The sequence below is a fragment of the Aptenodytes patagonicus genome, chromosome 3 (genome assembly GCF_965638725.1).
Source record: "Aptenodytes patagonicus chromosome 3, bAptPat1.pri.cur, whole genome shotgun sequence".
NCBI lineage: Eukaryota > Metazoa > Chordata > Aves > Sphenisciformes > Spheniscidae > Aptenodytes > Aptenodytes patagonicus.
This window is the reverse complement of record NC_134951.1, coordinates 54,537,692-54,563,622: the sequence shown is the minus strand read 5'-3', so window position 1 is coordinate 54,563,622 and position 25,931 is coordinate 54,537,692. Positions and strand designations below refer to the sequence as shown.

The window sequence follows — 25,931 nt, the reverse complement described above, 5'->3', positions numbered from 1 at the left end:
CCACTGCATGTCTATGCAGGTTGTCTTTCATTTTTAAAAAGGGCATAACTGTTGAATGGAAAAATATTATAATTAGTTCTGAACTATTTCAGATTTTGTTTTCGGCACGTAGAGCCTTCTTCACAACTCTTCTTCTCTGTTTTCTTTCTTCACGCAAATCTTTCATTTGCTTCCAACTTCCTGCTCCTCTGCCCGCATTCCCGTATCTGTTGATCTGCTTTTTGCCACTTCTTTAACATTACTCATATAACCTTGACTCAGCTTTGACTTTACTGAAATACTTCTCTTTCTTTGTCTTCACAACCTTAATTATTTCTCCTCCCTTTGGCCTTCACAACTTTGAGCTCTGCAGTGGCTGGTACAGGTAGAACGCTACGTTTCATACCTTGACTGACACGGGGGAAAAGCTCACTCATTCCAGGTGGAGTGACCCTCCTTTATTTTAAGTTCGTGTTAAAAGTACCATACTCATTAAAAAAACTTGATAGACTCATTAAACCCAAGGGTCTCTAGATTCTGAAGTTGACAATGGTCCCTACTGTGGTAGTTCTGCCTCAGAAAAGATGTTGAGACTGGCTTTCTTAAGGCTTTTGTCTCCCAAAACAGCTTTTCCATGTTTCCCCACTCAAAATTATATGTGCCAAATCTTCTTTTCCTATGCCTTCTAGCTTTTAACTTCGGTTAGTAGCTTTAAGAATGAATAGTGTGATCATGGTCATGTATGTTTAAGCTACTACAGTCTATAGTTCTGACATGTCTTAGTTTATATCTAATTCTTGTAAAGCATTTGGAGATTATTGGGAAAATCCTTTACAAAATAAAAAAGGGGTTTTATCCATTTTAGGTTTGGCAGGCTTTTTTTTTTTTAACAGCAGATAAATTTTTGTCCTTACACTTTAAAAAAACAAAACACCAGAAAACCCAAAAATTAACTTTCCAGAAATGTTTGTGTTATTTATATTATTGGAAGTATATGTATTACTGACTGTGGGGTTTTTGGAGGTGTCAAGCTGATCCCATATCATGATTAATTAACTTGCAGTTATTTTGCACGGTGGATTTGTGTGTGTGTCTGAAAATCTTCAACCGCAGACTTCAGTCCAGAATCAGCCTTGATTGGTGATCGATTGAAAAACCTTTTAATAGTTGGTGCTGAAAACTGGCTGTAGGCATTCCAAGTCAATAACTAATTAGCTCTTCCACATGGTATTAGATACAGTGCAGCAACTTCAATTCAATGGGTAAGAGGGGTATTGATGCTTACTATAGAACTATTATAAAAGTATTGCAAATAACTCCAGAGACATGAACAAGTTAATAAATAATTGATAACATGTTAGGTTAAATTTTTCTAGGATGACTTAATGATTTTTTTGGTTTTGCGCTGCATGTGTCATTTGGAAAGAGCCTAATCTTCAAAAGTGGTTAACAATCAGACTCCCACACCTTGTCTTAAGTTGGCTGCCTAAAATATTTAAGCACCACCTGTTTATATCCTGCCAAGAACTGCTTTTTGGTTTGCATTAATGAGAACAAGTAATACTAATACCTAATGTATTTGTTCATGAAAGCATCTGTTAACATAATTGTCTTTTGATGCATTTTTATTAGGTAGCAAAATAAAAATCAAGACGCTAGCAATATACTACAGAAACAAACTTTTAGAATCTGAAATGCCATGTTGTAGCAGTACGTTACAATAAATATTGTAAAATAAATATATATAATGTACTTATTGCCCAAAAGAATTCTTGTACACTTTTGAAGAAAGGAAATGGAGAAGTTACTTGCTTCTTGTATAAATTATTCTGGCCTGGTTGCCTTCATTGCTTGTTCCAACACCTTTTTCTCTTTACATGCACAAAATCAATACAGTTTTAGGACAGAACATTAACATTTTACTAGCTACTGTGCAGCTTTTAATAAACTGTAGTAACTTCTCTGAACACTTCAAGTCACTATATCAAATACGCTCAATACAAACTCTCTTCTTTATCTTACCTGGCTTATTTTGAAGTTAAGGGCTGGAAAGCTGCCATAAATATTATGGAAGCCTTAATGGAATAATCACGAATTTGACAAAATGTCATTGCCTCAATCTTGTGTTGACTTTGTAAACACAGTAAGAAATCAGGGCAGACAGCTAAACTCATATCTAGACAGATTTCTCTACTGCTCTGCTACAGCTCAGTTACCATACACGTAGTCTCTAAACTGAGGAACCTCTTCATCTGAGACTTGCAGGTCAGAGTATAAGCATGTTTTCTTGATGGAGACAACTTTATTGTGCGTGCAGGTGAGAATATGAACTCAAAACCCTTTAGCTGCTCTGCCTGCCTGTGGGCACACTTTTACCAGCGGTATCCTGCGGTAAATAAGAGATACCTTTATTCCTTCATGAAAAGGAGCAAGCTGCTTAGTGCTTACTGCAAGATACCACATGATAAAGAGTGTGCCCGTGGCAGTTACCCGCATGTTAGCGGAGGTGCTGACAACTCACACTTTCACTTAGCGCAATTAATTTGTTCATCTAGCTGCATGAATTTCTAAGGCTATTCCAGATGTGTTACTCTGCACGTGAAAATGCATGTAGAAAATACTAAGAATGTAACCATGACTGTTTAACGGATGTATATATAAACCATTTTTTAAGTGGGATCTCACACCTTGTTTATGCTGTTGAGAAGCACTAAGCCTACTGCATTTGGTTGTTCAAGCAAGTGTATGAGGGATCCATGCATTTCCCACTAGCACCGAAATGCCCTGTGACCTCTGTGGCCAGGGTTTTTAGGTTCAAGAATAGGATGCCTAAACTCTTGTGAAGTTTTTACCCTCAAACACTCTCTTGTTGCTAGTAAAAGATTCATGGAGGGAAAGGAGGGAGCAGTGTTCACAGCTCTAAAGCGATAGCGTCGTGGAGTTACGAATCTTCCTTAGTTGTGTCCAGCATACTGTGCCTCAGTATCTGCAGAATCTTTATTTTGAAATTTTGGAGGTGCTGGTTTGAAATGAACGGCTGCGAAGTATTCTGCAAAAAGAAAGACTCTTCTGGATAAGGAAGTGATGTTTTTCTGAGTGAAAACCTGGAAACTGTAGAAGCGGTTATGGGTAGGGAAAAATACTTCTTGTGCCCAAGATGGCAGGGTATGTAACAGTACTTAGAGCCTTTGCTTCCAGCTCGTCTTAGGCTGTGACTGTTGATACTAAAACACGAATTACAAATGCTATTCTACAAAGTGAAACTGCTTTATGTTAAAAAAAATTATTGAAAAATCAATATTTATTAAGCTGTGTAAATACTATGGTATCTGAGAAACGGAAATTTTTCTCTTTTCCAAGACAAGAAAACTTAGCTGCTGTATGTATAGTCCAAGATAGTTAAGTAACTGGGATAAATGCTTGAGACTCTTAAAAGATAATTTGTGGTCTCCATAACTTTTTAATTGGCGTATTAAATCTTAACTTTAAATAGTTTTTCTTTTCTTGAACGAAGTTCAGGTTTTCAGTCTCTGTATTCTGAGCCGATTTTTTTCCCCATTGCTCATATACTTTTCCCAGCCTCTACCAGCTATGCCTGTGGCTGCAGACACTTTCCCTCGTCTCTGTCCCTTGCTCCTGCTCTCTCTGTTTTATGGGTCGGTCTTTGCTTGAAAGAACCTCTCTGGTTACCATTCTCCAAGTTCTCTCCCTCCTTGACACCAACCCCCTGAGCTGTGTCTGTGCAGTTGCTGTTTCTTCCCTACACAACGTGCACTGCTCTGCGTTCGCTCCTATGCCCTGTTACTGTACTGGCCTCTCTGACTTGAGCTTTCCAAAGCAAGAGCCATTTGTTCAGTACTTCACCCATTCTGCCCTTTGTGTACGAGAAGGGTTACATAAATAAACAACAAAATACTTGAATTGGGTGGTTGTGTGGGCAGTGTTCACTCATGTTCAATGACCTGCTACGCCACCTGGACGCTCACAAGTCTATGGGGCCGGATGGGATCCACCCGAGAGTGCTGAGGGAGCTGGCAGAGGTGCTCGCCAAGCCACTCTCCATCATTTATCAGCAATCCTGGTTAACAGGGGAGGTCCCGGACGACTGGAGGCTTGCCAATGTGTCGCCCATCTACAAGAAGGGCCGGAAGGAGGATCTGGGGAACTACAGGCCTGTCAGCCTGACCTCGGTGCCGGGGAAGATGATGGAGCGGTTCATCTTGAGGGTGCTCACAAGGCATGAGCGGGACAACCAGGGGATCCGGCCCAGCCAGCACAGGTTCATGAGAGGCAGGTCCTGCTTGACCAACCTGATCTCCTTCTATGACCAGGTGACCCGCCTAGTGGATGAGGGAAAGGCTGTGGCTGTGGTCTACCTGGACTTCAGCAAGGCCTTTGACACCGTCTCCCACAGCATTCTCCTAGAGAAGCTGGCGGCTCACGGCTTAGACAGGTGTACTCTGTGCTGGGTAAAAAACTGGCTGGATGGCCGGGCCCGGAGAGTTGTGGTGAATGGAGTTACATCCAGTTGGCAGCTGGTCACGAGCGGTGTTCCCCAGGGCTCAGTACTGGGGCCTGTCTTGTTCAATATCTTTATTAATGACCTGGATGAGGGGATCGAGTGCACCCTCAGTAAGTTTGCAGATGACACCAAGTTGGGCGGGAGTGTCGATCTGCTCGAGGGTAGGAAGGCTCTGCAGAGGGACCTGGACAGGCTGGATCGATGGGCCCAGGCCAACTGTATGAGGTTCAACAAGGCCAAGTGCCAGGTCCTGCACTTCGGCCACAACAACCCCATGCAGCGCTACAGGCTTGGGGAAGAGTGGCTGGAAAGCTGCCTGTTGGAAAAGGACCTGGGGGTGTTGGTTGACAGCCGGCTGAACATGAGCCGGCAGCGTGCCCAGGCGGCCAAGAAGGCCAATGGCATCCTGGCCTGTATCAGAAATAGTGTGGCCAGCAGGAGTAGGGAAGTGATCGTGCCCCTGTGCTCGGCGCTGGTGAGGCTGCACCTCGAATACTGTGTTCAGTTTTGGGCCCCTCACTACAGGAAGGACGTCGAGGTGCTGGAGCGTGTCCAGAGAAGGGCAACGAGGCTGGTGAAGGGTCTGGAGAACGAGTCTTCTGAGGAGCGGCTGAGGGAACTGGGGTTGTTTAGCCTGGAGAAGAGGAGGCTGAGGGGAGACCTCATCGCTCTCTACAACTACCTGAAAGGAGGTTGTAGCGAGGTGGGTGTCGGTCTCTTCTCCCAAGTAACAAGCGATAGGACGAGAGGAAATGGCCTCAGGTTGCACCAGGGGAGGTTTAGATTGGACGTGAGGAAAAATGTCTTTACCGAAAAAGTGGTTAAACATTGGAAGAGGCTGCCCAGGGAAGTGGTTGAGTCCCCATCCCTGGAAGTATTTAAAAGACGTGTAGATGAGGCGCTTAGGGACATGGTTTAGTGGGCCTGGTGGTGTTGGGTTGACGGTTGGACTCGATGATCTTAGAGGTCTTTTCCAACCTTAATGATTCTATGATTCTATGTTTGGAATAGCAGTATTCTAGATCTGTAACTTTCAGTTGTTTATGGTTGTTAATGAAAATACCTTCTGGATTCAAATGGTCTATGCTTGTTCCTGCCTGGCCTGTTAGAAAATGATTTTGAATTGCTGGAAAATCTGCTTAAGCACATATGACCTTTAATTTATCTAAAGAATTGTCTTGATGAGAAGGTTTAAAATTGTTTTGAGATGCTGATCATTCTGAATTAGTGTTGATTTAAGCATTAGATCTTCAATTCGTCAGTCAGATCTAGACTGTATAGACCTTTATTGTCAGACCGGGCTTATGCTGCAGTGAAAATTGGAGCTTATACTACAGAAGGAATACCATAAAAATTTGAATGCCGGCTGAACATTCCGTTCCATAGCATTTACTGATGAAATGAGCAGAAAGGGAATGCAGTATTATTCTAAATTTTACAGAGGGTGCATACATTAAAAATACCAAGTATTGAGAAACATTATAAAGTTTATCATTAACATAAACACATGCAGATGTGCTACTTAATATCTCTTAATCTCATTTGTGTGTGGGAGTATCTAAAACTGGCAGGTAATGAGTAAATCTCTTTCAGGCTTCAGAAAACAAGTAGAAATATTATAGCTTATGAGTCTATCTCTAAATATATCCTCTGTTACCTCTGCCTAACTTTTTCTTCTACGTGAAAATAACCTAAAAAGGCTTAAGAGGATCATCATATCGTGTTGATCTTTTACTAACTTCGTAATATTGAAGTCTAGTATTGAATACTGGTATTGCATACTGGTATGGCAGTGTATCCAAAAATGTTTTGCTGTGTCTCCTGTGAGGTTCACTGCCTTGTAAAATCTCATTAATGGCTTTGGATCCAAAGGAATCAGTGCAGCCCCAGCCACGACGGAGCAGCTCGAGCACAAGAGCAGGCTGTCAGCACAGGGGCAGAGCGCACCAGCTACCCGGGAGCCCTGCTTTAAGGGGCACGGTTGTGCAGCTGCGGGCTGCGTGATGCAGGACAGCTCTTGAGATGATGTGGGGATTCTGCTCTCCTATAAACTCTGGTTAATGTTGTGAAACAATTGTGCTTCTGAATAACAGTGGAGATTAAATCGAGCATTTGTTACCACAGTTGTAGCATGCCCTAGGCAGACCACATTTACTGGATACTTTTAAAACTCCATAGCTGCTTGTTCAGATGAAGACACCTTGGGACAACCTCCAAGGGGAAACTAGAAGAAGCAATTTTCTCTAACTTTATGATACAAGACTGGGTTTGAGATATAACTGTTGCTAAAGAACCTGGCTGCTGGTGCTTGGCTTCTTAAAAATCAGAGCCTGAACGGTCCCTGAGGATCCCCCAAAGTCAGGAAACTGAGGAGTGAGGGAATAGCTTCAGCGTGAACTGACTGAGAGATGGAGAGAGATTTTATCTGGGGCCTGGGGCGAACAGAGTGATGGTGATAAACTAGGGAAGGAGTTTCTGTTAGGATGGATTTTAAAGGGTATGCTTTGCTTAACTTCGTTTGTAATGAATGTGTCAGCTGAGCAGTGGTACTTTGTGCATCTGCGCACTTTGCAGTCCATAGTTGCTTTTTTTCCACTGCATGTGAGGTTGTGCTGCCTCAACTGGTACGTTAGTAAGTCGTCTAGAATGTGGTAACTGGATGGTGAATCTGAGACCTTATGGTCCACTGGACTGTTAAATCCCAATTAGTATTGCTGTAGGCATCAAGGCTTGTATTAGGGTGATAAAATTTCTTCCTGAAGCCTGAACACTGATGTGCTGGACAAACCATGGTGAGAAAGTGACATGTAACTTACCCCTGCAAATATTTGAAGCCAAGAGCTTGCTTCAAGAAGATACTCTGAGAAGGACTATATAAAGATTGGGGTTACATTGTAAATTATTTCCACACAAAAGAGAAGTTGGTGCTGTAGTATAACAGACATTTAAATTGATCATATAAGGATTAGATTTTCTAGTCTTTAGACTCAGCATGAAAGAAGTGGGGAGGAGAGATGGGTCCTCATCTTTTTTTCCCTTGAGATTATAAGCATAGGAAAAGAACATATATGAAAAGTGGATAAATAATGTGGCTTAATGCTGCAAAATAATGTATGTAATAAACTGACAAGAGCTAATTAAACAATATGAAATAGTATTAGACATAAACCTTTGATTGTTAAAATCCTGTAAAAGTTAATGTCTTTATTGCTTTTCTAAATCTTACCAAAAGTTTATACCCTAAAATAATAATAAAAGAAATGTATTCCATAGTTCTGAGTCCCTTAAGCTATATTCCCATGTCCGTGTGCAGACAAAAAGGGACTCTTAAGACCCACTCAACATGGAAGTAACCTCTCTAGATAACCACGCTACCTTTTTCTTATTCTTTTCCTCTTTTGAAATTTCCATTAAAGGACTTTGACTGAATTAAGTTGAAGTATTAAATCTAAGCTATCCAAGCAGAAGCTGGTTTGTAATGAAAATGGGTTACATTTATATCTATTCATTTGGTACTATATTATTTATTGCAGTCAGAAAAGCTTTGTTAATACTTTGACTCTACCAGACTCTCAGGGGAATGGAGGTATTGGAGTTTTACTGCCAAAGATACTTTGTGAAAGGCAATTAACAAAATGTTTTATGACAGTGTCAGCAGTCTCACTTTCAGTAATTTGTCCTTTGATTGGCTAGAGGCTTCATCCTCCTGTCTTAATAACCCTACTAAACCGGGAAGAGTAGTCAGAATATCATATAAAACAAATACCAGGATTTGGCAATGGTGGAATTTAGTGCTGCAACTGAAAGAATTACCAGATATAGCAATTATGGTATCTAATTTTCACGTTGCTGTAACAGAAACTAAGTGATGCAAATAAGCAAAGAGTTACAACAGCAGGAACAGGTGAGAATCTCATCTTGTTTCCCCCTCCTCTCAAATTCTAGTCCCAAGGTTAGTACAGTCATAGGCTTTCTCATGTTAGTGTTCTGTCAGACTTGCTGTCTCTTAGCTTTTGCCTTTAAAAAGGTGAAGAAAGTGGTAGTGTCGGTAATGTTTCACACGTGCAAATATCTTCTCAGTTTATTTGCCTTTGGGTAGTTATTCTGAGTAAAGATCATGTGTGAAGAATATCTAATAAGGACTTGATGGCAGAGATGCATAGACTTGGCTTGACGGCAGTATCTTGGGGCATTCAGGATGTCTCCTGAAGCCCCAACAGAGGAAGAGTTTGACTGTGCTTTTGTGGAGGGAAATTTATTTCTCCATTTCCTCTTTGTAATATATTAAAAAGCAGAACATTCTTCCAAATTATTTCTGAGGTGAGTCTTTCTTCTGTTCCCATGCACGATGGGCCTGCACATCTGCACTGCTCAGAAATGGGGTAGCAGAGGTTAAGCAATCTGTCTTGTCCCACGCTCTCCTTGGCGCTCCCAAAGAGCCCAGGCAAGGTCTAAAGACAAGGCCCTAGATGATTGCTGAGTAGCTTCGTGGGAATTGTTCTGGAGTATGTACTGTAATGTGTTGAAAATCCCAGGAACAATGTGAATTCAGTGTATTATTTAAATGTTTGCTTTATGACATTTTATTTTTCATTGATAATTTATGATCATATTTTTCTCTTTGTTTCCATCTTCCCCCTTCTTTGTCCTTCTCAAGGTTGCATGTAACGTTTTAAGTTCAAATATGCTGTTGCAGCACTAGCAGAATGCTTTGGATAATGTTGCATAGCAACATAAAATTTAATTTGTGTCAAATGTTTTGGCATTCTCCTAATGTGAGGGTTTTTTCATTCTTTTCTTTCTCACTTGAACTGCATTGTCATTGATTGGGGTGAAACCACTGGTACACTAGTACATTGTGAAGATTGTTATAATAGAAGCAATGCCCGGCATCCAAAGTTGTCTGGAGTTTTCATTTTTGTCTTGCAGTAATTTAATGCTCTGTCAGCCATAAGAAACCTGAAAGAAATGGTGTGTGAAAGGAAGATTGTTTCATTTCTGAACTTTTATGTAGCCCAGAATTATATTCTCCTCTTGTGATTACTCTTATTTCATATTCCCTGTGTTTGCAGTCCATTTTCCAGTGACATAACTGCAACTATATTATCCATTGATTAACCAGGGAAAAGAGTTTGGTGAATAGTCTTTTCCTGTTTCAACAACAATCAAACACCTTGAGTTTATAAATTAAATGTCTTTCCTAGCAATTGCCTAAGAAACAATTGTTTCAAATTGATTTTGAAACAGAGCATTCTTACAAGGAACATGGATGTTTAGGCCATTTTGGGGAGTGCCTGGATAGGGCTGAGCAGGGTGAATTTAAAGAATTAATGTCAGTTGAGGTATATGCTTAGTTACCTCTCAAGAGAACATCCAACCTGTGAAAAATGAAGTAAAACAGAGAAATGAATACTTTATCTGACCACTGATTTCATTATCATAAGGATGGTTATATACGAGAGTAACTGGAGGCATGGCAACTTGAATAGAATGTACTAGGTAGTTTGCCTATATGTGATTTGGTTAAAATGAAGGGGCGGGGGGGGGGGAAGGTCAGTCTTTCCCATGGTAAAATGCATTTGTAGTGAGTATGTTCCAGAGTCTGGACTTCTAGGCTGACTCTGTCATCTCAAATATGTGTTTCCAGTGTTAAACGTGTAGCTATGTAACTGTTCAGCCAAAGGTGTAATGGGAGTATAATAGGGTGATGGAGATAGCTTTGCATGCATCACCTTTACTGCCACTGCACTCAGCAGCATGCAGCATTTTCAGTATGGACTTTAACTGCCTGATGGGAGGTTGTACAGAAGATGAAGCCATTTTAAGAGGTATGCAGAGGAAGGAGGAAGGGTCACAGACACACATTTCCCCAAGAGACATTTTGATTAGGGGATGAGAAACAATTTTTCATCATGAGAGTGGTCAGGCAGTGCAAGGGTTTGCCCACCAGAAAGGCTGAGGAACCTCCGTCCTTGGAGAATTGCAGCTCCCTTGGTTATGACACTCAGAAACCTGATGCGGCTTCAGAGTTGGTTCTATCTTGGAAGTTAGCACTGTTTTGAGCAGGGTGACCTCCCTGTTTTGAGCACCAGATGACCTCCAGAGGTCTCGTCCAGCCCAAAGCATTGTATGATTTTGACTGGTTCTCCGTAGAGTATCCAGAGTCATGGGCTGGTTTAAACGAGTCTGTAAGGAAGCCTGCGTAGTCACATCATTGCTGCTGTTGTAGGCTAGATAATCTTAAGTTTATTTCAGGGACTTTTTTTTTTAATATGTGCAGATCTATGGTTGCACTGTAGGCATAGTTTTAGTATTTCTGCTTTCTTTTGCTTTCTGTGCGTAGAGTTTTATAAGAATGTATAAACATGAAAAGATTTCTTTGATAGCTAGCTTCGATACGAAAACAGTACGTTTCCCCTCTCAACACATAGTGGATACAGGCAAGGAATGTGTTTAACCAAAATCTTTATCTAAGGCATTCCAAAGAAATATTTCAGATATCTTCTGTACAGTTTGTTCCTACTTCTAGCTACTTACCATCAGTTCCAGAGCTTGAGGTAAATTCTACACTTCTCTATTAGAATTTCTGGTATCTGGAATTAATGATTATTTTGACCGTATCAGTTCAGCAGCTATGAAATACATAAGTCCCTAACATAATCTGACACCGTGGTTTATGATGGAATATCCAGTTTCCATCTCAGAATTATGCAAAAGATTTTTTCCTCTCAAACAGTGTGTTGTGGTTTAACCCGGCAGGCAGCTAAACACCACACAGCCGTTCGCTCACTCCCCACCCCCCAGTGGGATGGGGGAGACAATTGGGGGGGGGGGGGGGGAGTAAAATTCATGGGTTGAGATAAAGACAGTTTAATAGGACAGAAAAGGAGGGGAAAATAATAATAGTAATAATAATGATGATAAAAGAATATACAAAATAAGTGATGCACAATGCAATTGCTCACCACCCACTGACCGATGCCCAGCCAGTTCCTGAGCAGTGGTCACCCTCCCCCCCCTGCCCCAGCTAAGTCCCCCCAGTTTAGGTACTGAGCATGACATCACATGGTATGGAATGTCCCTTGGGCCAGTTTGGGTCAGCTGTCCTGGCTGTGCCCCCTCCCAGCTTCTTGTGCACCTCCAGCCTTCTCAGTCGGTAGAGCATGGGAAGCTGAAAAGTCCTTGACTAGTGTAAACACTACCTAGCAACAACTAAAACATCGGTGTGTTATCAACATTATTCTCATCCTAAATCCAAAACACAGCACTGTACCAGCTACTAGGAAGAAAATTAACTCTTTCCCTGCCGAAACCAGGACACAGTGGCACACACTTCCATATCTTTATCAGTTCTGTATAAGTTTCATTTTAAAATTATTTTTATAAGAAGCAAGAGTGGAGATAAAAATAATTGTTACCAAGCATGTATTATTATCATATTAATAAATATGTTTATATGCATTAAATTTAGTTTCCTACATGCTATGAATACATTTGAAAATGTTTTTGCTGTCACTGATATTCCTCTGATAATCAAGTACATTTTTGAATTTAAAGATAACAATCTGGTGACACTTAACTGTAAAATTTTACGTGTCCACATTTGTTTGTATTTTGATTTTTTTTTATTGCAAAACCTTTTGGACTGATTTTTGTTTTTTTTTAATTTAGCTGTAAAAGCCTTCTGCGGTACTCTTTGCTTCCTGTGTTGCCATATATTTACTTAATGTGTCTGCCTGTGCTTTTTTTCCCTTCTTTCTAGATTTAAACAAGTTTTTATTTCAGTTGAATGATGTACTATTTCAAAGCATTTTGCATTCCTTGTGATTTTACTGCCTTTTTAGATCATGTGCTGTAGTAATCAGCTTTATTTTTGGCCTTGGTCAATTTGATAATATCTGTAGAAACATTATTGATTTGAACTAAATGATAAATATATTGATGAGATTTGTTAATGATACTGCTTTGCAAGGTCGATCATTTTAACAAAGTAGAGAAACAGTAGAAGAAAATTGTATGGATCTACAAATCTAGGCAAAAAATGTAATGAAAATAGGGTTTGGGGTTTTTTTTAAATTAAGGATAACAGCTGAAAAATCCCAAGTTGAAAGTGATGCTGTGTAATCAGAGCACTGACTCTAATATGAGTTCACAGTATGTAAGGCTTGTAAAGAGAAGCAGATGTGAAGATATTTTACTCTATATGGTATTACTTTTGTCTAGTGCTTCAGTATCAGAAAAATGTTGACCAAACCGTTTTCTAAAAAAGGAGAGGGAAGTGATGATAACAAATTTTCTATATGGTTTTCAATATATGGAATTAATGTGAAAGGAAGTGATAATGATTTGGAGGTTTGCAGTGCATAATAAAATCTTTTTAGAACCATTTCTTTTTTAAATCCTGCATTAATTAGATCAATTGTTACCAAAACTGTTAGTACCAGTATGCCAGTATATTGATCTGAAAGCAACGTCTGGGTTTGAATAGCATTGACTTAAGGCAGGAAAGCACCTACATTTCCTTATGGATGAGAAGAGCAAAAGCTTTGTCTGCAAACTTCTGTGAACAATCTGCAGCTCCCCCTTAATCTGGGACTTAAAGGCTCAGTGGTGTTTTGAGCAGTGCCCACGCAGTTGAACGCTGTCATCTCATTTAAGACCTTTGCCGTTTGTAGAGCAGTGTGCTAAAAGCGAAGACGAAATCACTGCTACTCTTGTTTTTTGGTTTGTGAATTAGAAGCACATCTATGTATCAACACTGTGCTGTTTACAATTGCTTTTTTAAATAATTGAGACTTGAAAAGACCTCATCACAAGCCAGTTTTTTTAATTATGGGCAGAGCTTTTATCTAAGAGACTTGCAATATCTTTTACAATAGAAGCCTCTTAATTTCAGATTATTCTTTGTCCAGTGATACATTCCAAAAGGGAAACACATTTGTTTGGATATAAACAATAAAGAATGGTGTATGGAAAGTGGTATGTCCCTATGGACGTTTTCTCACAGGAATGTAATTCTGCACCAAATCTCTTAAGAATTGTGTCACCGCTGTACTTGAGGAGATAACAACAATAACCATTAAAACTAAAGTATTGACATCTATTGTTAGGCTGTTGTTCCTGTTTTGACCCATTATGGTCTTTCAAAACCATAGATGGTTTCTTTTCCTTCAACCTTTATTCTAATCTACTGTCTAAATATTTAAATAGGAAGCATATTGATTAAGATAACATGGATGTCCTTATGAGTCCCATTCATGATACTTCTATTATTTATGAAAACATACTTGTTAGCTCAACATTTTCATTTCTCTCCCACCAGGATCTGTTAATTGCTTTATTCCCATTCTCCCACTGATGTAGAAAACTAAATACATTATCCATGCTTACTACTTGTATAAGAGCCCATTAAATTATTGCCATCTACATCCCTTTTTGCAGATATTTCAGGTTTTTGCTCCAATTGTTTGTTGCTGTTGACCTTGCTCTTCTGCAAATATTCTTTAGACAGTCAAAACTCAACTGCATTTCTCAGCAGGGATTTCTCTGTTCATTTTTACAGCTGATCTTAAATGTGAGACTCCTAACTCCTACTGTTTCTGTTGTTTCTATAGCAACTAGATAGGTGGAGACGCAGCAGCATCGCTTTGCTTCCCAGCTGGTGTTTTGTGTTCTCAGCAAGGGGAGAGTTTGAGGAAAATAGAGAGGGTATTAATTGGGATGTAACTGGCTCAGAAGTGTAGTCGTTGTTGAGTTACCTCACCCTTTACTAAGGAGTTAGTTAATAATTTTAAGCAGGGCTTCTCGGACTTCCTTGAATAAAATTCCGTCCTCTCTGAAAGAGACGTGATTTACTCTAAGTATGTGTCAGGTTTTGGTCTCTAGGCTGCTTGGGCCTTCGTGTTTTGTTTCAGGAACTAGACTGGTGCTTATAACTTGCATGTAGTCCGAGCATATATGAGGTACGGGGCTTTTTAATTTCTCGGATTCCCACTTTTTAATCTGATTTTTGCAGCTGTCCAGTAACTGTATTATACTAGACTGTAATTGTATAGTAGACTATTAAGTTACTATCTCAGAGTAAATGTTTTGATACTTAAAATCCTACATATCCAGAGATTAGACTAACACATTCTCCCTTCTCCAAAAAGCAGAAGCTGTTTGCATTCCCTTTAGCAGTCCTCTCACTTACCTCATGATGGAAACGTTCCTTTCCTACTTTCCTGAGGATCTCTGATGCCAAATTAATCCCTCTGAAATAACCCAGTCTTTCCTCCATACCTGAGCACCTGAAGTTCTGCTGCCCTGCCCTGGTGCTGCTTGTTTAGCCAAGGCCCTGAGGAAGCACCCCTGCTCCATGAGGGTTGGGTTGCTCTCAGTGTGACTTGTGTATCGTGAAGACTGGGGAGGTGAGGAGTTTTACTTTGTAGGGTTTAAGCCATTATTATATAAAACAACCACAAAACACATGACCTATGTTTTAAGCTCCTCTGAAGCTGTTTATTTTTATTAAATAAAAATTCATGGACACAGGAGCTGGATATCATTTGTCTCATCTCAGAAAGATGGGTCCTATCAGGTTAGTGTTACTGTTTGACTGGTTCAGTGTACATACAGTTGAAAATGCTTTCCTAACCAGAACAGCTCTGATTAGCAAGAGGAACTCGGAAAGTTCTTATCTTTTGCGTAGCTGATAACCAAGCAGTAACTTGCTCATGTGGGAAATAAGAAGCAAGTTCAGGTGTGTTCTCCTTCTGACTTAAGGAACAGGTTTGAATGAAGACTTCTCACCTAGCAGGAAGCTGCCACAATGCGAGCTGTTACTGAGGCAGCAGTCTGCAGATCAGTGGGGATCCTGCAGGCATCACGATGCCATCCATGAAATGCCTGTCGTCTCCATGTTGGTGGTGGTGCCTCAGGAGAAGCACTTACTCTTTTGGAAATAACACTAAGTTTTCAACTGTTTCACACTTTATTCCTTCTCTGTTTTCCTTCTCTCTCTCCCCTGTGCGAAGAAGCCTTTTTCTACTGTGAGGGTGGTCAAACGCTGGAAGAGGTTTCACAGAGAGGCCATGGAGTCTCCATCCCTGGAGATATTTAAAACCCAACTGGACTCAGGCCTGAGCAATCTGCTGTAGTTGACTCTGCTTTGAGCAGGGGAGTTGGACTTGATGATCTCCAGAGGTCCTTTCCAACCTGAACTATTCTGTGAATATTGTGGTTTATGTCAGCAGATGAAATAGTACTTTTTTCTATGAAGTAATTGCTGCTTGAAGAGTCTTGTAATATTACAGGTAAAATATGAATACGAGATGTTTTAATAATCCTGTTGTATCTGCTTAGATTTTAAATTTTATCTTAGTACATCTCCTGGTGTTACACAGTTTATCTCTCACAACATAATTCTATAGAAAGAAAACGTAACCTAGAAATCAGTGCAGTAACTGCATTTTTATCATCTCTGTTCACGGGACAAATAAATGCATTTTATAGTGCATAAAATACAGTCCTGAATGTAAAGGTCTGTTGAAGTGTTTTTGATTCATACTCAACTCTCAATCAAGGTTGCTAGGCAGGATTTTAGGGAGGAATTCCAACAAGGAAGCTGGAATTTTGCTGTCTAGGTTGGGACAATTTTAGCTATGTGATTTCTAACAGAGGTAAAGTGTAGTGTGAACTTGCATGCTTCCCTTGCTGCCTGGTTTCTGAATATGCAGAATGGGATTGTTCTGTTCTCCAGAATATTCAATTCAGGATAATACATAAATGTAAAACCAGAGTTTGACCAGTTGCCTTGAAGTGTTGATTTCATTATCATTAAATATTAGCTAATCTTTATCTTTTCTAGATTTGCTGGTGAGTGTTTACTCAAGATCAATTAAAATAGCTATTGCATTCTCCAAGAAGGGAGTGCATATTCCCTCTTGAAGGGTTCCAAAAATGCATTGGGGAATGAGAAGTCAGGGATGGTGTTGAGAATTATCCTGAGATTAAAAAAGGAGGAGTAAAAGAGGCAATGGCATCTGGAGATGGGTTGAAAGAGAGGCTGTGGCTGGAGCCAGGGAAGAAGCAATGTCTAGCACTGGGGGTGAGGTGGGAAGGGAGAACAGCTTCCTGGGGGGAAGGAGAAAGAATAGATGAAGTAGTGCTTTTTTTTTTCCAGTTTGGTTTTTCAAAAAAGCTAAGGATTTGCAATTTTGAGCCAAATTAGTAACCCTAGTTTGAGTGTCTCATTTCAGGTGAATAGTAGCAAGTGTTAGGAACTGAGAAATTAAGTGAGATTCTGATGTTGGCTTTCTGGACATCTCTCAGATTCTTGAGCAAATCCTGCTTGAGCAGACCTCTTCAGGCATTAGTGATTTTAAATATAATTAATGTTCGGATAAACCTTCCAAAAATTCTGCTTTGAAACTTTGTTATGCATCTCTTCATTCAAATCACTTAATGTTTTCCATCTTGTTTACTTCTTTACAGCTGTTAACACAATAGGGAGAGGCTTCCAAGGAATGACTATTGATGTCTGAGGGAACCTAGATCCTAATTGCAGAACAATTGCCATGATGTCATGTGCAGATTTTATATGGTGTTCACAAGCGGCTGGTTACAACAGCTGCAGATGGCATAAAATGCCTATAAAGTTTTTGTTCTACTTGTAAAGCTGCTGTCTACACTGTCAAAAGCTTGTGGATGTCTGTGTATACTCCCGTTTTGAGTGAATTCTCATAGCATGAAATCAACTTACTTTGTGGAAAAAAATGCTTTTGCCAGTGTGATTTTTATCATTCATACACTAAAAACAAGCACAGCTCTACAAATGTAGTTATATACGATGAAAACAAAAGCAACTCTCATCTGTGCATTTGCATACCAAGATTTGGCATCGTTTTCAATAAGTTGTACTAGCAAAAGTAGTTCTTGCCAAATTATTGATGTGTAGCATAAATGTTAGCCTGGTATAAAATTTTCCTGTAGAAGAAAATCTCGCCAATGAATGTGATCATTCTGGTAAAAATGGAAATGCAAATTTAATTAAAGATTGCATTTCTTAGTGTGAAATGTCAAAGTGCTTTACTGTTTTTCTAATTGTGAAGTTGGTAACTAGGGATAAAAAGTAAATGTCAGCAAAACATAAAGGTATGGTAATTTTAGACTTGTAAGCTTATTTATAGAAATGTTTTCATTATAGAATGAATGTACGTATTTTTATTATCCTTGAAGATAATCATCAAAGGCTGGTCAACTAAATAGTCTGCTTTTTGTTTTCCAGAAACCAGCAAACATTCTGGTAATGGGTGAAGGTCCCGAAAGAGGAAGAGTCAAAATAGGTAAACATTTTGAGAAAATTTAATTGCACAGCAAAGGAACTACTTACACTGAAGATGCAATTTTTTAAGATAGAAACAAATCTTCATTATTCTTTGAGTGTATGTATGCACAACATCTAGTTCAATTTTCATAGAATCATAAAATAGTTTGGGTTGGAAGGGACCTCTAAAGGTCATCTAGTCCAACCCCCTGCCGTGGGCAGGGACATCTTCAACTAGATCAGGTTGCTCAGAGCCCCGTCCAACCTGACCTGGAATGTTTCCAGGGATGGGGCAGCCACCACCTCTCTGGGCAACCTGTGCCAGTGTTTTACCACCCTCAGCATAAAGAATTTCTTCCTTATATCTAGTCTAAATCTACCCCCCTTTAGTTTAAAGCCATTCCCCCTTGTCCTGTCGCAACAGGCCCTGCTAAAAAGTTTGCCGCCATCTTTTTTATAAGCCCCCTTTAAGTCCTGATAGGCTGCAATGAGGTCTCCCCGAAGCCTTCTCTTCTCTAGGCTGAACAACCCCAACTCTCTCAGCCTTTCTTCAGAGGAGAGGTGTTCCATCCCCCTGATCATTTTTGTGGCCCTCCTCTGGACCTGCTCCAACAGGTCCGTGTCTTTCTTATGCTGAGGGCTCCAGAGCTGGACGCAGTACTCCAGGTGGGGTCTCACCAGAGCAGAGTAGAGGGGCAGAATCCCCTCCCTCGACCTGCTGGCCACGCTTCTTTTGATGCAGCCCAGGGTCTGATTGGCCTTCTGGGCTGCGAGCGCACGTTGCTGGCTCATGTCCAGCTTTTCACCCACCAGCACCCCCAAGTCCTTCTCGGCAGGGCTGCTCTCAGTCCCTTCATCCCCCAGCCTGTCTTGATACTGGGGGTTGCCCCAACCCAGGTGCAGGACCTTGCACTTGGCCTTGTTAAACTTCATGAGGTTCACACAGGCCCTCATTTTAAATCTCATTCACTGAGTTTACAAGCTTAAGAGATTCCAAACATATTATTAGACATTTATAAAGCTTGCCAAGGACATCTGGTGAGATAAAAGCATCTGTAAGAGACAAGAAAGTAATAAGCACATAAAACAATGGCTATGGCCAGGGTTCTTTTGACTTCTACTATGATTAGTTAGTATAACATTGTTACTTATAAATTGTATTTGTTCTTAATTGTTTTTATATAAATAACATCAATGCACATGTTTGTAGAGGTCGAAAGGTTTGCTATGCAGAAGGCTATTCGGTGTCAAGGTGGGAAACGTGTAACTGTGATGGTCTTTATCCAAAATCTAATTACCTGTGCAGATCATAAGCCTGTCATGTGGATATAAACTTTTTTTTTAATAAAGCATGTGGCAATCGTCAAGAATAGTAATATACTGGAACCTCTTTTCTATTCATTGACTTTTGTTTTATTTGAAAATGTTGAGCTAACCATTTTTGATTCATTTTTGATTTGCCGGTCACGAGCGGTGTTCCCCAGGGCTCAGTACTGGGGCCTGTCTTGTTCAATATCTTTATCAATGATCTGGATGAGGGGATCGAGTGCAACCTCAGTAAGTTTGCAGACGACACCAAGTTGGGCGGGAGTGTTGATCTGCTCGAGGGTAGGAAGGCTCTGCAGAGGGACCTGGACAGGCTGGATCAATGGGCCAAGGCCAACTGTATGAGATTCAACAAGGCCAAGTGCCAGGTCCTGCACTTCGGCCACAACAACCCCATGCAGCGCTACAGGCTTGGGGAAGAGTGGCTGGAAAGCTGCCTGTTGGAAAAGGACCTGGGGGTGTTGGTTGACAGCCGGCTGAACATGAGCCGGCAGCGTGCCCAGGTGGCCAAGAAGGCCAATGGCATCCTGGCCTGTATCAGAACTAGTGTGGCCAGCAGGAGTAGGGAAGTGATTGTGCCCCTGTCCTCGGCCCTGGTGAGGCCGCACCTCGAATACTGTGTTCAGTTTTGGGCCCCTCACTACAAGAAGGACGTCGAGGTGCTGGAGTGTGTCCAGAGAAGGGCAACGAGGCTGGTGAGGGGTCTGGAGAACAAGTCTTATGAGGAGCGGCTGAGGGAACTGGGGTTGTTTAGCCTGGAGAAGAGGAGGCTGAGGGGAGACCTCATCGCTCTCTACAACTACCTGAAAGGAGGTTGTAGCGAGGTGGGTGTCGGTCTCTTCTCCCAAGTAACTAGCGATAGGACGAGAGGAAATGGCCTCAGGTTGCACCAGGGGAGGTTTAGATTGGACATGAGGAAAAATGTCTTTACTGAAAGAGTGGTTAAACATTGGAAGAGGCTGCCCAGGGAAGTGGTTGAGTCTCCATCCCTGGACGTATTTAAAAGACGAGTAGATGAGGCACTTAGGGACATGGTTTAGTGGGCCTGGTGGTGTTGGGTTGACGGTTGGACTCGATGATCTTAGAGGTCTTTTCCAACCTTAATGATTCTATGATTCATAGGCTTGTATTAGTATGGGTATCTGCAAGAAAATTATACTTGGCATTTCATAACTGAAAGCAGAAAGATTTAGGTGAAGTTGTGTAAAAGATAAGTTTCAGACTTGGATTAAAATGTGTCGTTTTGAATATACACCTAAATTTTGTACTTTCCCTTCTAGCATTTCTTAATCATAGAATCATTAAGGTTAGAAAAGACCTCTAAGATCATTGAGTCCAACTGTCAACCCAACACCACCAGGCCCACTAAACCGTGTCCCTAAGCGCTGCATCTACACGTCTTTTAAATACCTCCAGGGATGGTGACTCAACCACTTCCCTGGGCAGCCTCTTCCAATGTTTAACCACTCTTTCAGTAAAGACATTTTTCCTCATGTCCAATCTAAACCTCCCCTGGCGCAACTTGAGGCCATTTCCTCTCGTCCTATCGCTTGTTACTTGGGAGAAGAGACCGACACCCACCTCGCTACAACCTCCTTTCAGGTAGTTGTAGAGAGCGATGAGGTCTCCCCTCAGCCTCCTCTTCTCCAGGCTGAACACCCCCAGTTCCCTCAGCCGCTCCTCATAAGACTTGTTCTCCAGACCCCTCACCAGCCTTGTTGCCCTTCTCTGGACACGCTCCAGTACCTCAATGTCCTTCTTGTAGTGAGGGGCCCAAAACTGAACGCAGTATTCGAGGTGCGGCATCACCAGTGAATGTTAACTTAACTTGTAAGTAATGTTACTTACAAGGTTGTTTCTAGAGAGGATTTTTGAATTATATAAAATGAATGTTTATATTTAAAATACACCTTTGTAACAGTGTAAACTCACTGATTTCATTAATTCCCAGTTAAAAACTTTTTCCTGATTCTGGAGTTTGTTCTTCCAAATCAAGTAGGAGGCATATTTTGAGAAATAGTGCAAAACAAACTACACTGCAGTCATTTTGGTTTTGCACTTAGGGTAAATATATAGCAGTCACAAGGGATCACAGTTTTGTAAACATATAAAAATAAAAAATATACATTAGAGACCTACTACTATTGGCTTTAGTTAACCAGGTTTCTGTTACAGTTCTATTTAAATAAACAGGCATCTGTGTTATGTAAAGTTTTACAATACCATGATGAAAACACTCAAAAGTCAAATGTCATCCTTCATAGTCTTATAAATGAAGTAAATGGAATTTAGCCTTATATAAATTTGGCCCAGTATTGTTATGAGTAACTTGTTGCTTTCTTAGAAACTTTGATTTGTAAGTTTTAATGTTTTTGAGCTTTTGTTATAATTGATTTTTGGCAATACTGTTAAATTCTGATTTATTTGTATTAAAATTTTAAATGTTCTTTTCTTCCCTCCCACCCCCCCCCCCCAGCTGATATGGGTTTTGCAAGATTGTTCAACTCGCCTTTGAAGCCATTGGCAGACTTGGATCCAGTTGTGGTGACGTTCTGGTACAGAGCTCCAGAGCTGTTACTTGGAGCCAGACATTACACAAAGGCCATTGGTAAGTTCTGTGTAAGAAAGAGGTTTACCTCTAAGTTTTGTAAAGGAGGGTAGCTTTATAGTAGATATGATGATCAACTGACCAGCTAGTTTTTTTCCTGAAGTAGCAGCAGATGGAGTATGATCCAATCCATAAAAGATTAATCCAGATTGAAACTTTGAGGACTGTGCTTTTATTTTTCGATATGAGTTAAGGTTAATGTTAGACATTTTAAATGTGTTGTTTGTTTTTGTTTGTTTTTAAAATAAAAATATTTTTTGCATTGGTTTATACCGTTTTCTGATATGGGCTCAGAAATCTTGTAATCTTGTAAACCTTCAAAAGGGAAAGAACTATGACTGTTAAAGTGGCGTTCCTCTAGGGTGCTTCATGTCCAGATGCTTCTATGAAGTGTGTGGCTTGATAAGGAGAAGTGTAGTCTCCTGCGCTGTGTGCAATCTGTAGATCATTCACTCCCGATGACTTACGAAGCTCTATGTTCAGGAAATGCTGGTGGCCAGGCTCTTGTCTTCCTTCCCGCTTATTAAGTTCAATAAGCACAATCAGCCTTGGTGCCTAGCTGTTTAGAGAATAAAAACACTGAGATGCACCGAAGGTATCCTGTCTGCGTGATTAGGTTGTATGTTGAAGAGAACTGCAAAGGAAACGGTGTCCCTCTGTTAACAGGGTTAAATCGTTCCTATTTGTACAGAGGTGGCTTTCTTGGGAGTTGCAGGCATTTTCCTGTTACAGAAGTTTTTGGAGATGCTATGTGGGCCTTTGTTCAGAGAGTTACAAAGCATGGTGTTATACTAGCATCTCTGTTGAATGTTCAGTTGGGTGGACCAACACTTTTAATTAAGTCTCACAGTCTGGCTTTTTCAAATAACTCCTGTTTATCAAACTATCGTATACAGCAAAAAGTTTAAAAAATGAATAAACTGTCACCTGACTTTGATGTGGACTTGCACTTCACATTTCTTTATTGCTCTTCTCTCCCATTTGGAATCCTCCAGTGCAGGAGAACCTGAGTTGGGCAAAACTCTGCTTTGTTGATCTTGCTTTGTATGCGCAGGAACTGTTAAGAAGGGCAAAAAGACTTCTGCACAGCTCTAGTGAAGATATATACATTCAGTCTTGCAGGCAGGTAACATGCATTTCTATCCTTGGAAAAAGTTTGTCAACATCAAAAAGCCAAAAAGTCAGGGTTTATATGCTAGCATTCCTTTTCATCTGCTGAAATAGAAAAATATAACTCTTCAGATGACAATGTCTACATTAGCAAGTAGCGTGGCACAATAGAAGTGCATCTGTAAAACAAAATGGTACTGAGTATCTAGCATCCACATTATACGTGTTTTGGAGAAAGGGGAGTGCTTTGGGCATTCTCTGGCCTGGTCCAATGGACTACCGCTCATTAGCGGCTGATGCACACATTTTGGTTTAATTTCATCCCAAAGGAATTTATTTTGTGTACTCTGAGAGAACTCTGCAGTGCAGGCTGAAGTGTCATAGGTGTGGACAATCTGATCCATTTCAAAAGCAAAATCCTGCTCCAAAGTAAAATACTAATTGCAGATAGATTCAATCAGGTTGAAAGGGACCTTAGGCGGTCTCTCGTCCATCCTCCTGTTCAAAGCAGAGTCCACTCTGAATTCAGACCGGGCTGCTGAGGGATTTGTCCAGCCAGGTCTTGAAAACCACTTAGAACAAAGATTCCACACCCTCTCTGAATGACCTGTTCCAGTGCTAAATCATCCTCATAGTGAAGAATTCTTTTCCTTATACCTAGTCAGAACTTCCTGTTTCATTTTATGTCTGTAATCTCTCATTCTCCTGTCATATACCACTGTAAAGAGCCTGGCTCCATTGTCTCAGTCACCTCTCTGTAGGTACTGGGGAGGCTGCTCATAGGTTCCTTTTCAATCTGGACAAGCCTGTGTCCCTCAGCCTCCTCTCCCAGAGCAGGTTCTCCAGCCTCTGACCATCCTGGTGGCTCTCCACTGAGCTTGCTCCAGGTTATCAAAGTCTGTCTCATATTCAGGTCCCCAGAGTGGCCCAAATGTGGTCCAACAAGTGCTAAGTAAAGGGTAGTAATCACTTCTCTCAATCTACTGGCTGTGCTCCTGTTGATACAGCCAATACATCCTAAATACATCCTATTGATGCTGTTAGTCTTCATCGCTTACCAGGGTACACTGCTGGCTCATGTTTCGCCTGATGTCCACTGGAACCCCCACATCCTTTTCTGCAGAGATGTTCTCCAGCCAGTCAGTCCCCCACCTGAACCATCACAGGGGGTTAGTCCATCATGAGTGCTGGACTTTGTATTTGTCCTTGTTGTATATCACGAGTTTCCTGTGGCCCATTCCTCCTGCCTGTCTAGTTCCCCCTGAATGGCAGCTCTATCCTCAAGTGTATCAACTGTTTCCCCAGTTTTCCTTCATCTACAACTTGTTGGGGGGGTGTTCCAGCTCCTCCTCCTTGGCATTGGTAAAGATACTAAGTTGGATAGGTCTCATAGGCCTCTGTGGTACTTCACTTGTAATCAGCCTCCAGGTTAGAGTATAAACCATTAACCACCATCCTCAGACCTTGATGATCCAGCCAGTTTTTCCTGAAGCCCAGGGCCTGTGTTCTGTTACTTGCCTTCACTATTCCACTGTTTTATGGTTGTCATTGATTATCATATCCCCAACCAGTTCTTCCTTCTTCCGAGTAGCAGATCTGAAAGGTGACACATGTAGTATCTGTATGAAGGAACTTACCCCAACATCCTCCAGAAACCTTTGCAAGGTCCCTGAGGTGACCCTGTTCGTGTCCTGTTTATTCTCTGTGATGCTGCGGAGTCTGTTCACCTCCTCCCACAGCTCCTTTCGTTGGTGACTCAGTGCCCCAACCAGACTGTATCTCCCACTGTGAGGCCAGTGTCACCCTGCAGCCTGAGTCCTGGGTGGCAGCACCCTCCCTCTGGAGCTCTGTCTTGGTTGAGGCCTCTGATTTCCCAGGGTATCTTCTCCAGTGGGTGCTGGGGATGGAGCCTTGTAGTGCCCCCCCCCCCCCCCCCCCCCCCCCCCCCCCGGTTGTGGCACAATGCCATGTTGTCTGAAGCAGACTCTTAGGGCCTGCTTTGCATCTGCCTCCATGCAAACTGGGATGCTAACTTCTAAAGTCTCTGTTTACTGCATCCTGTTGTGGGTGAAAACAGTTACTAGAAGTGTTTAAAGAAAATACCAACAGGATTACCTTAACCGCCTGTAAATTAGATGCTTAAACTGCCCTGACTATGTTGATTTTGTGAAACACAGATGTGAGTAGACCAGATTACTGAGTGACCTGCGTGCATGGTACTGGGAAGTTACCTTAACTGACAGTTACCTATTTTTGATAGATAGCATATTGTTTGCAGATTTAGGTGAGTGATATGTACCATTATCTCAGGACATCTCTTTGAAGGATGAATTAGTATAATGCCGTTGTTTTTTTAATTATGTCATAAATTACTTGGTTCTTGCCCTGAGGGATCTGTAGTCTGTACTAAAACACAGACAAGGAGTCCCTGTTGAAACTTTAGAGGATGATGATGCTTCAGAAAGATCCGGTTTTGCTAGTAGTTTATTATTTCTGAGGCTTTTATTTCTTGTATCAGATCCACACCAGTGAATCCCCAGGAGGGGTGTGAATGGGTCATGTAGTACCTGGTGTGCAGCGTGAGTGCTGAGAGCACTCAAAGCAGTTTGGGCAGCAAAGTAAAAAATACGGAAATGAAAACAAGGAAAGTTGCAAGGTGAGATTTGTCGGCTGACTGAAGGATTAGAGGAGCATGTGACTGAAGAGAAGAGAAAAGAATAAAGGTACTGGAGGTGAACTGTGTGCAGCTTTAAGGCAAAGGGAAGAAGTGGGTTACAAAATGACAGCGATGTTCATGCAGTTTATGAGTCCGCACTTGTATTTTGCTTCTAGCATTATGTGCACTTAAAAAAAGGCAATCTTAATGAGCCAAGCATGCTAGTGAGAGTTTAACTTGAATGCTAATGTTTTTGGCAAAGGACACAACTCTTAAAGCTCTCTCTTGAATCTCTGTGCAAGAAATACAATTTTAACATCTCTTAATATTACATAATTCTCAGGAGCCCTAATGTATCACTCTTAGTAATAACTCATAAATTATATAAGATTCTCATTTAACTGCTCTTCAGTTGGAAATAATA

The 25,931-nt window shown here is 41.0% G+C and overlaps 1 protein-coding gene across 1 annotated transcript in view; it reads left to right on the top strand.

Annotated features, from left to right (window-relative positions):
* Positions 1–25,931, top strand: part of CDK19 (cyclin dependent kinase 19) — a 140,380-nt gene that overhangs the window by 81,090 nt on the left and 33,359 nt on the right. The window contains exons 5-6 of the mRNA XM_076333420.1: positions 17,769–17,826; positions 21,610–21,741. Of these exons, the coding sequence (XP_076189535.1) occupies positions 17,769–17,826; positions 21,610–21,741 (190 nt within the window). The remainder of the gene's footprint in view (positions 1–17,768; positions 17,827–21,609; positions 21,742–25,931) is intronic.